Here is a 16,380-nt window from a genome sequence, read left to right as displayed (position 1 = left end):
AGCCCTGTGGTCCCACAGCAGGGCCAGCATCACGTGTCCCCACGGGGCCAAGTCCACCCCACGGGGACAGCATGGCACTGGTGTGTCCCCAGCAAACTTACTGCTCTTCTGAGTCACCAGGTTAGGCACTGAGGTGCACCTCCAGCGGATGACACCACCTTCTCCTGCAGCAGGGGAATGCTGGCTTTGGGATGCCCCCTGTGGGAAGTGGGTTTGGGATTTTGGTGCATTGACCTGTGGGATGTCCCCTGTGGGAAGTGGGTTTGGGATTTTGGTGCATTGACCTGTGGGATGTCCCTTGTGGGAAGTGGGTTTGGGATTTTGGTGCATTGACCTGTGGGATGTCCCCTGTGGGAAGTGGGTTTGGGACTCTGGTACATTGACCTGTGTCCTTGTCGTAGTTGGTGGAGCTGTTATTTGGCTGGTGAACCTCATGGGCTGTCCTAAAGCACCCTCCACTTTTTTCCAATGCCTTTGGTAGCCTGCAGCAGGTTTGGACCTTCCCCTCCAGTGCTTTTCCTACGATATTGGGATCATGATGTTAAGCAAGGATGATAAGGCTGGTGTGATGCCAACAGCTGCTTGTGCTGGTTCAAAGAATTCAGGTGGCTCTGGGGCTGTGTCCCCTCAGGGTTTCACCACAATCTGGTGACCAAGCAGGCCCTGGACACACAGAGTCACTCCTTTTCCCCCAGGCTGGTTTAGCGGGTCTGGACAAGCCAGGATCTCCCTGAAGTCTTGGGCAATTGGCTTCCCCGTTCTCTTCCCCACCACACTTTCATCTCTGCCTCTTCTGGGAAGCTTTTGTGCAACGCCCGATGAGTGACTGGCATTTGGACATCGCAGGAGCTCTGGCTGGAGCCCCACTGCTCGGGGTCTGGGGCTGTGGGGGCAGAATGCTCCCCTGGCAATGGGTGCAGGACAGAGTGTGCTGCACCGGGGTTGTGCTTGTCCCCGTGTCATCGCTGCCAGGTGCTGGGGTTGGCTGGGGTGGCTTTGCGTGCAAAGCTGGGGAAAAGGAGGCATCTGGCTCTGCTGGCATGGGCTGACTGGCAGCCAATGTAAACTCTTGGCTTTGAGATGGAGCAATTCTTGGGTTTCATTCTCTTCCTGCTGTGAAAACACCTTTGTTCCAGCCCGGAACAGCAGCAGTTCGGCTTTCTCAGCAGCCAGGGCTGAAGGTGCCCTTCCTTGTGTCCTCCCTTGTGTCCTCCAGGGCCACCACCGACCGTGATGGAGGAGGCAGATGAAGGCTCAAGTTGCACCTGGGGAGGTTTAGATATTGGGAAAATTTCTTCACCATAAAGGTGGTCAGTGGTGGAGCCACCATCCCAGGGGGTCTTAAAAGCTGTGTCACCTGGGGACATGGGTTAGTGGTGGCCTTGGCACTGCTGGGCTTGATGATATTAAAGCCTTTCCCAACCTAAACAATTCCATAATTCTGTAATTCTGAAACATCGATGGGGGCTGTGGGGTTATGGCATGGGTTGGCTGTCCTGCATCCATCAGAGAGCAACTCCCAAAGGATACGGTCCAAAACTGGGTGTGGTGGAATAGCCAACATTTAATGGACTATCTAACACTAGGAACACCAGGAAACAAAACAGGCAACAATTGCTACAAAACGAAGCAGATAAAACAGAAGTCCCAACGGTTTCAGTTTATCCCATCACCCCACAAAGTCGATCAGACCCAACTCTGCTGCAAGGACACCCTGGAGATGTCTGCTCCTGCCGCTCAGCTCCTGCCCTTCATGGGGAAGCGCTGCCGGACCTGGAAGTGTGCGCACCTCCTGTGCTTCAGGGACAGTCCGTAGAGCGGGGTCATGTCCACCCTGCCACCCTCGCAGACGCTGAACTCCAGCTGCTGGAGCAGAGTGACTAGGAAGAGGAACACCTGCCACCTGGCAATGTTCTCCCCAATGCACCTCCTCTTCCCCAGGCCAAACACCAGCACCTTCTCCCCGTCCTCTTTGTTCACTTTGGTCCCGTCAGCACTGAGGAAACGCTCGGGGTTGAAGGTTTCTGGGTCCTTCCAAAGCTTCCTGGAAGGGAGAACATCAGGTGTTGAGATGGTTTCTCCTGGCCATGGGTGTCGGGGGGACACTGGAAGGTGGGAACTGTCAGGAAGAACATCCCTGATGGTTTGCCACCATGGGAGGGGTCTTGTTTGCCACCACAGGAGGATTAGTGCCTCACAAGGTACTCACTCGTCATGGTTCACTTGCCACTGGTTGACGAACACGCAGCGATCCTTTGGGATGAAGTAGCCATTCAACACTGTGTCCTTGGTGGTGCTGGAGAGAGAAAAGATGGAGAGCTGGGCAAGCCCAAAGGTTCTTCTGCATCCTCAGGGGACTGTCAGGCTGCTCCTGAAGAGTGTGACCCACAGTGGTGGTTTTGTGGGGGCGGTTGTGTCCTCCACAAGCCCTAACACGGTGCCTCAAGGCTGCCTCGTCCCTGGAGCCCCTCTGCCAGCCCAGCCCATACCTGTGTGGGATGGTGAAGGGCAGGAAGGAGGAATGCCTGAACATCTCCAGGATAAAGGCTTCCGTGTAGGGCAGCGTGCCCCGGTCCGACAGCCGCGGCCGCCTCTCCCGCCCGATGGTCCGGTCTGGGGGAGGTGAATCAGGAAGAGGGTCAGGATCAGGGCTGAGCAGAGAGCTTGTGGCCCCAGAGGGATGTGGTTCATGGACTCACCCAGCTCTTCGTGGATCCTTTTCTGGATGTTGGGGTTCGTCACAAGGTACATGAGGCTCCAGGATAGGGCTGTGGTTATGGTGTCGAAGCCTGGGCAAAGAGGATGGAGTGTGGGTGAGTTCAGCACAGCACCCACCCTGGCCTGTGGGCTGACCATCACACAGGGCAGTCTGGGCTGCCTGAGGAGGCAGGGGACGTCCTGGACACACAGCAAGGCTTGGGGCTTTATTCTGCCATAACAAACTTCGCTAAAACATCCTGCTCTCTCAACCTGTCCCGCTCCAGGGTTGTGTCAGGTTTGTACAACTTCTCCAGAATTGGGGGAATTTCCACAGAAAGATGAGTCAGCCCACAGAGATCTCCTTCAGCCAGGAAAAACCACTTTGGATTGTGAGGTTCAGCTGAACTATATAACGCACACCCTTCACTTTTCCAGAGCTGAGGTCCCAGACTGGTCTCTAGAAGTATCCCTGGAAGGCCCATTGAGCAGGAGAGCGAGTGCTTAGGCCCAAACCAGCTGCCTGCTGGTGGACAAGGAAGGATCAGGCAGGAGGAGCTGGAAAAAATCTGAGAGCATCTGCCACAGCTGAGGAAAGGTGGGAGGATACCTGCTCCAAAGAGGTCGTTCACGAGGTTGACGATCTTCTCCTTGGGGATCTGCGCGGCCGTGTTTGCTCCCAGTTTTTTGTCCAGGCACTGCTCAATGAGGGAGTCCGTGATGTCCCGGATGTTGTTCTGATAGGAAGAGGAGACAAGGTCATGGAGCAGGACTGCAGAGGGGTGGGTGCTCCTGGGCAGCCCAACCTGGTGCTGGGGGAGCCCGGGGTCACGCGAGCTCTGGGGAGGATCATCCCTCAGCTCCTGTGGTCCCTGTGGAAACAAGGAGAGGGTTCTCTGAGGAACCCGAGCACAGAGGAGGTGTTCAACCACCAGACTGGCTGCATCACACAGGGAATGGAGGAGACGCTGAGAGGCTCATGAAGCTGGGTCCAGGGAGGTTCAGGCGGGACAACAGGAAAAGGTTCCTCCCCCAGAGGGTGGTGGGGCTCTGACCAGGCTCCCCAGAGAACCAGCACGGCCCTAAGGCTGCCAGAGCTCCAGGAGAGTTTGGACAATGCTCTCAGGGATGCACAGGGTGGGATTGTTGGGGTGTGTGTGCAGGGCCAGGAGCTAGATTGGATGATCCACACGTGAGCCAACTCAGGATATTCCATGATTCTATGATACTCTGATTCTGTGAGAAGGAGGACTGGGGAGAGACAATGGCCATTGCTGCTGTGGCCAGAACAAAAACACCTCGCTGGAAGAGAGGGGAGGAAAGCAGGTGAAGTTCCTGCAAGCTCCTACCTCGTCATAGGTCTCGTAGTGCTCCTTGACCCTCCTCTGCAGGAAACTGACAAAGTACCTGTTGAAATTCATGAACAACTTCATGCTGCGGCTGGGGAGGTAGCGCAGCATGGGGATGAAGTCGGCGGGGTTGCCAGCAGCAGTCACATCAGTGAACTCCTCAGTTGAATTCACCAGCTTGAGCAGCTCCTGGTCCTCGTGCTCGTAGCGCTTGCCGAAGCACATGGCACAGATGACGTTGGCCACCGACACCACCAGGTATCGGTAGGGCTCAAACCTCTTCTCCTCCTCCATCAGCTGCAGGAACTTGGTGACCAGGTACTCGGCCTCCTTGGAGACGTGTTCCTCCAGCAGGCAGCTGGAGGACGACGTGGGGCTGGGGGCGATGGAGAAGCTCCTCAGGGCGCTCTGGGCCAGCTTCCTGCGCGCTTTCCACACCTCCCCGGAGTCGGGGCTGAACGTCAGGCTCTGCCCGTCCGCGACAAAGCGGAAGCTGTAGAGGTCGGGGCGCCCCATGAAGTCCTCTCCTTGCTTGACCAGGGCTTGCCGGATGGTGTCCAGCCCGCTGAGCACCAGCACGGGCCGGGTGCCGATGCGCACCTCCATCACGTCCCCGTAGCGCCGGCTCAGCCGCGTCAGCGCCAGGTGCGTGTCCTTGCGCAGCTCCAGCACGTTGCCCAGCACGGGATAGCCCCGCGGGCCCGGTGGCCTCCGCAGCCCCTCGGGCACGGGCTGCTGCAGCCACTGCAGCGCCAGGAACACCAGGCAGAACGCGGCGGCCACCAGCAGCACCTCGCTGGCCGACACCACGCCGGGGCTCCCCACCGGCCACATGGCAGCCTTCAGCATCACCGCCGGCACCGGGCAGCCCTGAAGGAGGGGAGCGGAGTGACTGGAAGAGCCGGGAGCAGCGAGGGGCTGAGCGCTGCCGGGGCTCCTGACAGGGACAGGGAGCGACAGCCCTTGAGCAGCTCGGGGGATGGAGCTGCCCCTGCAGCACTGGGCGGCTGCAGCGGCACAGGCTGCAGATCCGTCAATGGTCCAAAGGCACCCACCCATACTTTAAGGGGAACCTCAACTCGTCAGAGACTTTGCAGCACCCCTTTCCCTGCAGCAGACCCTTAGACTGGTGTGCAGAACCCTCAGGAATGAACCAAAGATATAGGAACCGGGGCTGGTCTCCAGGCAGTGACACTTGAAGGTGTTCCTGACAGAGACAGGGACGGGAACGACAGCCCTTAAACAGCTCGGGGGATGGAGCTGCCCCTGCAGCACTGGGGGTTTCCAGTGGCACAGGCTGGAGATCTGTGAAGGTTCCAAACACACCCACCCATCCTCAACTGCCTGAGCCTTCAGTGACACCCCTGTCCCCACACAAAACCCAAACCCCCACTGGCACAGCCGTGGCTCCTGCCCAGGAAGACAGTGCTGTAAAACAAGGCATGGAAAACCGCAGCTCGGCAAATCCCAGGGGAAGAGGAGGAGAGGAAGAACAGCTCCTCCGTGAATGTGGTTCCAGGACCTCCAAACCCATCTGGAGTTACAGCCAGGAGGATGGACCTGCTGGCTACAATATTGGGGGACTTGGGGATACCACAGGGCTGCTCTATGAGAACACACAGCTCACTGGGTGAGCAGGGGCACCCAAATACGACCTTCCTGGTCCTATATCCATGTTCACCCTCCCCTCAAACACTCAGGCTCTCTCCTACCTGGTTGGTTTTATTGCCCAAGGCTCCCAGCAGGGATTGGCACCAGGAGCAGGGGGCAGTCCTCCTCTGTCTCCTCAACCTTCTTCTCCTGTCACCTCGTTCTCCTCTGCCTGGTCCTTCTCCTGCCACCTGGAAGTCTAAGCTCTCCCCTGACTGCACCACTGGGTTTTTATCTGCAAAAGCCCTTGAGAATAGCTACCCATTAACAAATGGGGCTGACCCTGGCTGGAGCCTGCCCAAGAAGGCAGGGAAGAGCCTTTCTCCCCTCCAACAGGTTCTGGGGCATGAATGGTGGCTTCTCCTCCTGGGTCAGGGCCCTGGAGCCTGCTGTGGGGAGGCAGAAGGGGGTCCTTAGGACAGGGAGGCAGAAGGGGGTGCCTAAACCCTGCCTTGGGGAGGATGTAGGACATGTTGTCAGCATTGTTTGCCTATGGAATGTAGGTGCCAACATTTCCCCAAAAAGCTTTTCTGGGCTGCCCGGCTGTTCCCAGCAGCCAGCGAGGGCTGTCCCCTCCATGGCCACTCTGAAGGTGCTGGGAGCAGCAGGCTGTGAGTGAGGGGACGTCTTTGTGGCAAGGCATCCACAGCCCTCTCCATCCATCCCTGAGGAATCACTGGGCAGGTCCCCTGTCCCGGGAGCAGTGGCAGCAGGATCATCCGGGCCAGGGGCAGAGCCAGGCTCAGGTTAACGATTGGCCAGGTTTGCGTGAGAAGGCGGCTGGCTCGCTTCCCCCGGCTCCTCCGGGGCAAACAGGCAGCGAGGAAGAGGAGGAGTGACGGGGCAGAGGGGAGGAGGTGAGCCCGGCAGATAGGAGAGGTGAAGGGGCACCACGGGGCAAGGCTTGGGCAGTTCTTCCCTCCAAAACATTGGGTGACACCAGACAGGGAAATGCTCGAGCCAATGGGGCTGATTCTCCAGGCAGGGCAAAATTCAGAGGAGTTTAGGAAGTGCAGCTGGGATAAGCCAGAGCTTGGGCATCTGGCCCGAAGTTTCCTTCAATCTTCAAAAATTCCAGGGGGAATTTGGCCCAGGTGAAAGCTGAGCTAATATTTAATAAAGGCTTTCAACATCTGTTCTAATCGGGCTCGTTAATAGCAATGACGCCGTTCATTAATGTTTGGCAAGAACAGCTAAAAAACTTTGGCTGCTAATATTCCTGCTGATAATTCCCGGGAATGCCGCAGCCCTCCCGGCCCCGCCAAGACCCTTGGGAACGCTTTTGGGAAGCCAGACTGCAGGAGCAGGGCTTGTCTGGCGGGCTGGATCCCACCAGCGCCTCCCATCCCTGTGGGGTTGGGGCTGGGGGGCTGAGTGACCCCCCCTCACCCTCCCAGCAGCATTTCAGACCTTGTGCTGATGCTGAACCCACCCACTCCTCATCCATCACATCCCAAAGCTCTGGAGAAGCTGGGGAGAGTCCCAGAGACGTTCCCCAGGACCCTCCTCCAGCCCTTCCCAGCCTTCCCCGGTGGCTGCCAAGCCCTGCGAGGGCAGGGTGCCTCCTGATGAGAACTGCGTTAAGAGCTGCTGCCTTGCGTGCCAAGCAGCCTCACACCCCAAAAACAGCCCGAAACCACCCCAAAACCACCCTCAAAACACCCTCAGCCCCGGCCGCCGCCCCTCGCTGAGCCCGCGCATCCCCGGAGCTGCCTGGGGCAGCCGCGGGGACGCTGCCAGCCCCCTGTCCCTGCTGGGTGTCGCTGTCCCCTCCGTGGGTCACCATCCCGCGGGATCGGCCGTGCCGGGCTGTGCGTGCAGGGACAGGCGGGAGCGGCAGGGTGACGGTGCCCACAGGCACGTGTGGCATGAGAACGTGCCCACGCACGAGGCACACGGAGCTGTGCGGGACACGGAGGGTGTTCGCACCCCCGAGCCTGTCCCCGCACACGGATGCGGCTCCGTGGCTGCGGCGTGTCCGTGCGGGGACACACCTGCGCAGGTGTGTGGGGACACGGCGTGGGCGCTCGCCCACGCGCGGGAGGGACGCGGGGACACTGGGACGGACGCACCGAGCGCTGTGCCCGGTGTTGTACGAGGTGCCAGAGCCATCCCCGGCCGGATTTTATGGGCGCCCTGACGAGTGTCCCCAGCCGTGGGGCACATTTGTGACATTTGTAGCCAGCAGCCCCGCAGTCCGGGGCACCGCTCGGTGTCGCCTGGCGCTGAGAGGGGACATTTCAGGTGGCACTCCCCTCTCTCTCTCTCAACTCGTGGCTGGAAAGGGCTGGGATGACCGTGTCCTATCGAGGGGACACAAATGACAGGGGCACTGCCGTCCCCTCGCAGGTGATGCAGCATCCTGTGGCAGAGGGCACTCCTGTTGACACCGACGATTGTCCCCAGTGCTGGGGACCCCAGCTCGCAGCCAGCCGTGGGGAGAGCTGATCCTGACCTGCTCCGGCGCCGCCTTGACCCCGGGCCAGGCTCCTGGACGGGAGGCCACCGCCCTGGTCCTTTAAAAACCATTTCCCCCCCCACCCACCCATAGCGTGACTGCGAGTGACCAGGACGGCCCTCCCGGGCCTGGCCGGAGCCCCTTCGCACGCGATGTCCCTAATGTCACCTCTGGGACCCCCCGGCGGGGCGGGACCCCCTGGCCTATCTCCCATCTCGTAGCGGCTGGGCTGGGAACAAGGATGAGGGCGGAGGGGACAGATTTTGGGAGCGGGGCTGGTCCCCCTTGTTCTCCCTGCAGGGCAGGACCTGGCCTGTCACCCGGCGGGGAGCGGGGCTGGGGGCTGCAAACTCTGCCTGAGCCCCCCTTCGGACACCGAACATCCGCCCCGGCGTGCCCGCCTCCCTCCGGCTGCACCCTGTGCCCCATCCCAGCCCCACTTCGCCCCTCGGGTCGCCCTGTCCCCAGGGGACAGAGGTGACAGAGGGCACGGCGGCTTCTCACGCGAACCTGGACAATCTTTAACCGGGCCGGGGCAGCCAGGGCCGTGACCCCCGGGGCTGCCCCGCCGCCCACGTCCCCGCGGGGTCCCTGTGAAGCGATCCTGCAGCGCGAGGTGGGGGAACACGCACGGAGCCGGCGGCCGCCGCTCTGCTCTACCGGGCACACCGGCGGCGGGACGGGCACAGCCCCCGCGGAGGTGCGCGACCGCTGAAGCCCCGCGGCGGGCGATCTGCGCTCCTCCCCACGTGCTCGCGGAGCCCCGAGGGGACTGAATCGCCCAGTCCCCCTCGCCCGGCCCGCACCGCTCTGCCCGGGGCGGTTTTCCCACGCTCCCGCTGTCCCCGCGGCTCCGGACACCGCGGATGTCCCGGGGCTGCGGGCACCGGTGCGGGGGGTGCGGGAGTGGCTGTATGGAACCCTCGGGGTGTAGGGGCGAGCAGGGCAGCCGGGGTGGCCCCCGGGGGGGTCCTGGGGAGCAGCGGGGCGCGGGACCGGCGCCTTTAAGATCCTGCCGGTAGCGTGACTGGAGTGACCGGGGCGGTGCGGGTTTGCCCAAACATCCCGCCCTCTTCGCACGCGATGCCCGCCCCGGGCTGGAACCCACGGGCGGCACCGACACCCCCCCCGCCCCCCACCCACCCCCGCACTCCACGCCACGACTTATCGGGACCCCCCCTCCCTTCTCCAACCCTCCCCTCGCCCGCCTCGCAGCCTCCCCCCGGGGATGAGCGGGGGTCTCGCACCCCACGCGTGGGGGGAGCCCCGGGGAAAGGGGGGGATGGGGGGGGGGGGGGTCTGAGGAGTTCTTGGGGAGTTGGGGGTCACGTGACGGGAGGCGGCCTGGCCAATCAGCGCGCGGGGCGATGCATATAAAGCAGGAGCCGCGGGGAGCGGGCACCTGCCGCGGGATCGGGCCCCTCCCGCCGCTCCGCACCGCTCCCGCCGAGGTGAGTACCGGAGAGCCCGGAACGCCATGGACGGGGGCTGAGGGGCTCTTCCAGCACCTCCAAGGCATCCCCGGGTGATGGACAGCCCCGCCGTGGGTTGTCCTGACTTTCTAACTCCAGCAGCATCCTGTCCCCACCTGCTGGAAGGGGGTTTTGGGGGGTCCTGGGGGTAGCGCTCCCCTCACGGGTCTGCCGAGGGTGGGAAGGGGTCTCAGCTAGGCTGCACCCGCTGCGGTGCAAGGTCCCCATCGCCCCCCGGAATCTCCCTGCAGGTGGCCCGTGGGTGGCTGTGGCAACCTGCCAAACCCAAGGGAAGGAGGGATTTGACAGCCAGCTGCCTCCCAGCCCTGCTCGGGGTTTTCGGATGGATTTCGTCCTGTGAGGTGCTGGCAGTTGGACTCGGTGATCCTTAGGAGTCTCTTCCAAATTGAGGCACTCTCTGATTCCGTGGTTTCTGACAGAGCTGGGAGCAGGGTGCACTCATCTTGCTGCCCCCACTGCAGGCAGGGTTATTTTTCATACCACGGATCTTTGGGATGATCCCTGGCACTGCTGTTTTTCATGTGCTAGTGAGCAGTGGCTTCGTGGCTCAAATCAGGATCAGCTCTCCTCTAGCCAAGTGCTCTGGAAAAAAACTTTGAGGAGGAAAGAAAGGTCCTGTGATTAAGAGAGCACCTTACTCCCCTGGCACGTAGACAAAAAAAAAAAAAAAAAAAAAAAAAAAAAAAATCCTTCCACTCCTGGCTAGCAAAAACCTGCTTTTTAGTGCGAGGAGTTTCCTAAAGTGCAGCAACTGCGGATCACAGCTGAAGCCCAGCTCTGGTCCTGTCCTGTCCTGTGCTGTCGCTGCTCCAGGTATCTCAGCCTAGCGACCAGCCCCAGCTCCTAAATCTTTGGTTCATTCCTGAGGGTTCTGCACACCAGTCTAAGGGTCTGCTGCAGGGAAAGGGGTGCTGCAAAGTCTCTGACGAGTTGAGGTTCCCCTTAAAGTATGGGTGGGTGCCTTTGGACCACTGACGGATCTGCAGCCTGTGCCGCTGCAGCCGCCCAGTGCTGCAGGGGCAGCTCCATCCCCCGAGCTGCTCAAGGGCTGTCGCTCCCTGTCCCTGTCAGGAGCCCCGGCAGCGCTCAGCCCCTCGCTGCTCCCGGCTCTTCCAGTCACTCCGCTCCCCTCCTTCAGGGCTGCCCGGTGCCGGCGGTGATGCTGAAGGCTGCCATGTGGCCGGTGGGGAGCCTCGGCGTGGTGTCGGCCAGCGAGGTGCTGCTGGTGGCCGCCGCGTTCTGCCTGGTGTTCCTGGCGCTGCAGTGGCTGCAGCAGCCCGTGCCCGAGGGGCTGCGGAGGCCGCCGGGCCCGCGGGGCTATCCCGTGCTGGGCAACGTGCTGGAGCTGCGCAAGGACACGCACCTGGCGCTGACGCGGCTGAGCCGGCGCTACGGGGACGTGATGGAGGTGCGCATCGGCACCCGGCCCGTGCTGGTGCTCAGCGGGCTGGACACCATCCGGCAAGCCCTGGTCAAGCAAGGAGAGGACTTCATGGGGCGCCCCGACCTCTACAGCTTCCACTACATCTCCAATGGGCAGAGCCTGGCGTTCAGCCCCGACTCCGGGGAGGTGTGGAAAGCGCGCAGGAAGCTGGCCCAGAGCGCCCTGAGGAGCTTCTCCATCGCCCCCAGCCCCACGTCGTCCTCCAGCTGCCTGCTGGAGGAGCACGTCTCCAAGGAGGCCGAGTACCTGGTCACCAAGTTCCTGCAGCTGATGGAGGAGGAGAAGAGGTTCGACCTTAACCAGTACCTGGTGGTGTCGGTGGCCAACGTCATCTGTGCCATGTGCTTTGGCAAGCGCTACGAGCACGAGGACCAGGAGCTGCTCAGCCTGGTGAACCTGGGCAACGAATTTGGGGAGGTGGCTGGGAGCGGCCACCCCGCTGACTTCATCCCCATGCTGCGCTACCTCCCCAGCCGCACCATGGAGCTCTTCAAGGACATCAACCAGCGCTTCAACGTCTTTGTGCAGAAAATTGTGCAGGAGCATTACAGCAGCTTTGATAAGGTAAGGGCTTGGTTGTGGTTGGAGATGCCTACAAGTGTCCCCTGCTGCTGGTTTTTGGCTTCCTTTTTCTTCCTCTGTCAAGGCTGGGATTGAAGGCACTTGAGACGATAGTTCACATTCGGGCTCAGGTGTTTAATATTTCTTATCAATGTTACAGCCTCACAGCCCTGAGTTCTGCACCCTTTCATTAACAAGGCACAGAATGGCCAACTATCTCTTGTTACAAGGTCTTCTAAGGCTAAACTATCCAATTAAGAAATGACACCTAATTACAAAATGCCGCCCAAACCCATGAAGAAGAAGGAAGAAGAAGGTAAAGAAGAACAACCTGCCTCTGCCCTAAAACCTCCATCTTGCTCTATATATATTACTATATTCTAAAACCCCAAACCCTAAGTTTTCCACCTTGTGACTACACACACTTCTAATCAACTACACACCCACAACCCCAGTGCCGTCAAACAATTTTGGAAGCCTTCCCCACGGCCTAAGGTCAAATGCTGAGCTCTCCTGCTGGTCAGAGTCTGTCAGCACAGAAAGTCTAAAATTCTCAGCATCCAGAGCCTCAACCCTCTGCCTTGCCCAGTAAAGCCCCTTGGAGGCCTCTGAGCTGCAGTGATCCCCTCCCAAGCCATTTGAGGCAGGTTTCCCCATCCCTGTGTGTCCATGGTGTCCCTGAGCCACCAGCTCCTGAAAGGTGGTTGTGGCCAGCTGGGGTTGGGCTCTTTCTCCAGGCAGCGCTGACAGAACCAGAGCTGCAACAAGGGAAAGACAGGTTGGATATTAGGAAAACGTTCTTCATGGAAAGAGTCATGAAGTTCTGGAATAGCCTGCCCAGGGAGGTGGTGGAGTCCCCATCCCTGGATGTGTTTAACAAAGCCTGGATGTGGCACTGGGTGCCAGGGTTCAGTTGGGGTGTTGGGGCTGGGTTGGACTCGATGACCTTGAAGGTCTCTTCTGACCTGGTCATTCTGTGAATTCTTCCCCAGGAGCACATCCGGGACATCACGGACTCGCTGATCGGGCACTGCCAGGAGAAGAACGCCGGGGAGGACGCCCACGTCCAGCTCTCCAATGAGAAGATCATCCACATCGTCAACGACCTCTTTGGGGCAGGTGGGAATGATTCTGAGGGCACCATATGATCTTTGGGATGAATCCCAAAGCTGGAGGCTGGGTAGAGACATGGAGCTGCTGGGTGGACATCTTGGCCACCTTTGGGTGTGTGGAGCTGCTGTTGCCCTCCTGAGCTGTGCTCCCTCCTGAGCACTTTTTGGTGACAGCTGATGGGGGGACAAACATCCAGAGTGGTGGAATCTGAAACACCCACTCACTTTCCTCTTGTGGTCACTAAGTGCCTCCTCCACACCCATCCAGGCTTTGACACTGTGGCAACTGCCCTGTCCTGGAGCCTCATGTACCTTGCCTTGTACCCCGACGTCCAGAAGAAGATCCAGGAAGAGCTGGGTGAGTCCATGAACCACATCCCTCTGGGGCCACAAGCTCTCTGCTCAGCCCTGATCCTGACCCTCTTCCTGATCCACCTCCCCCAGACCGGACCATCGGGCGGGAGAGGCGGCCGCGGCTGTCGGACCGGGGCACGCTGCCCTACACGGAAGCGTTTATCCTGGAGATGTTCAGGCATTCCTCCTTCCTGCCCTTCACCATCCCACACAGGTATGGGCTGGAGCGGCCGACACCTGATTTGGGTTTTTGGAAGGGTGTTGATCCCTGTAAGGGGGAAATATTCCAGCTTGTTGCCCTTCTGGGGTTGAATCTTTCGTTTTGAGGGTGGTTTCACCCCACAAACCGTTGCTGGCAGAACACCTCTGGGTTTATATTTCTTCTTGCCTTGGGAGGAACCACATCACAACTCATCTGGAACGAGCTGTGAAGTGAAACTGGAATTTTTCTGCTGGAGGAAAGTGAAACCAAGACTATGAAACTCCCAAATACAATCTGGGGTATTTCCTAGCCAGTCCTAAGGGCACAAATTGGGCTTTGAAGATGAAACCCCTGCAGGACTCACCTGGCTTTGACTTGTCAGGAGCTGTGGGTCTCCTCTAACTTCTCTTTCCACCCGTGTTCCCTTCAGCACAACAAAAGCCACGGTGCTGAATGGCTTCTACATCCCCAAGGACACCTGCGTGTTCATCAACCAGTGGCAAGTGAACCACGATGAGTGAGTATCCCAAACCCTCCCAGCTCATCCAGGCTGCCCTGGCTGCTCTTGGCATTCAGATCATGCCAACCCTCGTGCCAAAAAGAGACTGGATTGTGTACAAAAGGGCAGATTGGACCAAAAAATGGTGTGGGCTTGATGCTGAGCCCAGCCTTGGCTCTGCTGGGCATGGAGCTGCTCCAGCTTGACTCGGCCCCTGGTTCAGCAGCTCCCCAGCACCAGGGATTGCCTAATTTATGTGGAGGCTCAGGCTGCTGGATAGTCAGGAATCAGCAAATCCTGCTGCCAAGCAGATCCTGTGACCCGAGCTGACGGCTCTGGATGTGCTCAGTGGGAATTGCTCGCTCCCCTTTTTAAGGGAGAAAAACGTGGTGAAACCCGTTTAAACCCGGTGGGCTCGTGCTGTGGCTGCTGACTGTCAGCTTTGGGAATGATGGGGGGATGGAAAGCACAGCCCCATCCTGCCCCTCCACTGCTTCCCAGCAGAGACATTCCAGCAGGGAGTCAGCTAAGGCTTGATACAGGAGGGCGTTCCCACACGGGGTGTTTTGGATCAAAGCTCAAGATGTTTGTATCCAAACACCCCAGGAGGCCAGAAACATTCTGATATCCCTCCTGCGTGAGCGTGGGATGGGAATGCTGTCCTTAGGGCAGAGAGGATTCCACGTATCCCAGCTGAGACAGTGTTAAATCCCTCTGGCACCTCCCAGCAGCTGCACTGGGACAGACTGGGAAGTTCTGCTGAGAGAGTTGAAAAAGGGAAAACCCCCTGATCCCCATTTTTCCTGTTTGAAGGGCTGCTGGCTGATCCCAGTGCTGAAGCTGCATGTTCCCTGGCTGCTGGGATTAAATGGATGGAATTAAATCCATCTCCAGTGTCTGCCTGGGCAAACACAGCCCGAGCCTGGAACAGAGGTTTCAAAGGGCTGAGCTGATGGAGTCTGACATGGACATGGTGTTGTAGGTCAGGGCCAGAGCTTGCCTAGGGCGTTTTGGATGGTGGAGTGAGACAGCACTGCCAAGCTCCTCTCTGCAAGGAGGGGTTTTGGTCACTGACCCCATTGCAGGGGGTCAAAACTGTCACGATGCCCAAGGACTGGAACCCTCTGCTCTGGAGCTGGGATCTGGGACACCTCAGAGCCCATTCCAGTGCCTAAGGGGGCTCCAGGAGAGCTGGAGAGGAGCTGTGGACAAGGGATGGAAGGACAGGATGCAGGGAATGGCTTCCACTGCCAGATGGTGGGGATGGATGGGACATTGGGAAGAAATCCTTCCCTGGCCGGACTGGACAGAGCTTGGAGCACCCTGGGATGGTGCACCATGGCAGGGGGTGGCACTGGACGAGCTGTCATGTCCCCAAACCACCCCCTCAGGAGTGTCTCCTCTGTGTCCCAGGACCCTTTGGAAGGAGCCCTCAGCCTTCAAGCCCGAGCGGTTCCTGAGCCCGGCGGGGACGGAGCTGAGCCGGATGGAGAGCGAGAAGGTGCTGTCCTTCGGGCTGGGCAAGCGGCGCTGCATCGGGGAGACCATTGGCCGCTGGGAGATCTTCCTCTTCCTCACCACGCTGCTGCAGCAGCTGCAGTTCAGCCTGCGGCCCGGGGAGCACGTGGACATCACCCCCCAGTACGGACTGACCATGAAGTACAAGAAGTGCGAGGCCTTCCAGATCCAGCAGCGTTTCCCCGCCGGGAGCTCTCTGTGAGCTGCTGCAGGGCATCGGACGCTCGGCCCCGCGCTGTGCTGCTCCTCTGGGGGATGGTTCCTCTCCTGGGGGTGGCAGCTGGGCTTTGTGGGGCTCTTCCCAGCTCCATCAGCCCTTCCCACATGGATGCTCCCCAGAGGTCTCTTGGAGAGATCCAGCCTGTGGTGGGGAGGGGGATGCTGGAGGGTGGGGGGTGGTGGGATGTTCTCCACCGGCCACAGGCATCTCCCTCCATCCAAATAGAAATAAACCTGCAGGTTCCTCTCGGAGCATCCTGCTCAGCCTTATCCCATGGGGTGAAATCCTCTTTTCCAGCTCCTCGTGCCAGTGAGATTGGGTTCTTCAGAAAGGTTCTGGAGCTTTCAGCAGCACCCACCTCGAGAGGACCCATCCTGGGTGCACCCACACCCCCAAATTCCTTGAATGTGAACTCATGGAGTGAATTCCTGAGTGTTCCTACTGATTAAAAAAAAAAAAAATCCACCAGCAGAGCCACTCACTAATTGAGGTTTTAAATCAATCCTACCATGGAGCCTCCTGGAAAGTCTCAAAGGACTGGGGAAAACAGGGAACTGTAGGACACTCCTGGCTTCAGACTAACTCTGCATTTGCTGCCTTTTTTAATATCATGGTTTTTTTTCTTTATCAAGCAATAGATTTCTGCATTCAGGTTAAGGAGCAAGGCTCTCAGGATTGCAGGAGGTGCTTTTCGCTGTGCTCAGCTTTAACCAGTGGGAAGGTGAAGCCTCATGGCAAATGCAGCAATTCCTGCCTGTTTGGAATGCAGCCGTGCGCTGGGATGGAAACCACACCGTATTTCTAACCCAATAAATGCATACAT

General features: G+C 59.3%; 2 protein-coding genes across 2 annotated transcripts; one reads left to right on the top strand and one right to left on the bottom strand.

Moving 5' to 3' along the window:
- Positions 1-1,544: 1,544 nt before the first annotated feature.
- LOC137482137 (cytochrome P450 1A5-like) lies at positions 1,545-4,932 on the bottom strand. Its single transcript, XM_068204359.1, has 6 exons — positions 4,047-4,932; positions 3,308-3,434; positions 2,700-2,789; positions 2,490-2,613; positions 2,210-2,296; positions 1,545-2,044 (listed from the first exon to the last, which is right to left on the bottom strand). The coding sequence occupies exons 1-6, from the start codon at positions 4,893-4,895 to the stop codon at positions 1,738-1,740; spliced, it is 1,584 nt and encodes a 527-aa protein (XP_068060460.1). The 5' UTR covers positions 4,896-4,932; the 3' UTR covers positions 1,545-1,737.
- A 4,574-nt stretch (positions 4,933-9,506) lies between these two features.
- Positions 9,507-16,380, top strand: LOC137482136 (cytochrome P450 1A4-like). The gene is made up of 7 exons (XM_068204357.1): positions 9,507-9,605; positions 10,786-11,655; positions 12,645-12,771; positions 13,033-13,122; positions 13,209-13,332; positions 13,751-13,837; positions 15,233-16,380. Exons 1-7 carry the CDS (start codon positions 9,522-9,524, stop codon positions 15,537-15,539), a joined length of 1,689 nt encoding a protein of 562 aa, XP_068060458.1. The 5' UTR covers positions 9,507-9,521; the 3' UTR covers positions 15,540-16,380.

Source organism: Anomalospiza imberbis, chromosome 13 (genome assembly GCF_031753505.1).
Source record: "Anomalospiza imberbis isolate Cuckoo-Finch-1a 21T00152 chromosome 13, ASM3175350v1, whole genome shotgun sequence".
NCBI classification, from domain to species: domain Eukaryota; kingdom Metazoa; phylum Chordata; class Aves; order Passeriformes; family Viduidae; genus Anomalospiza; species Anomalospiza imberbis.
This window is presented reverse-complemented; position numbering and strand designations above follow the sequence as displayed.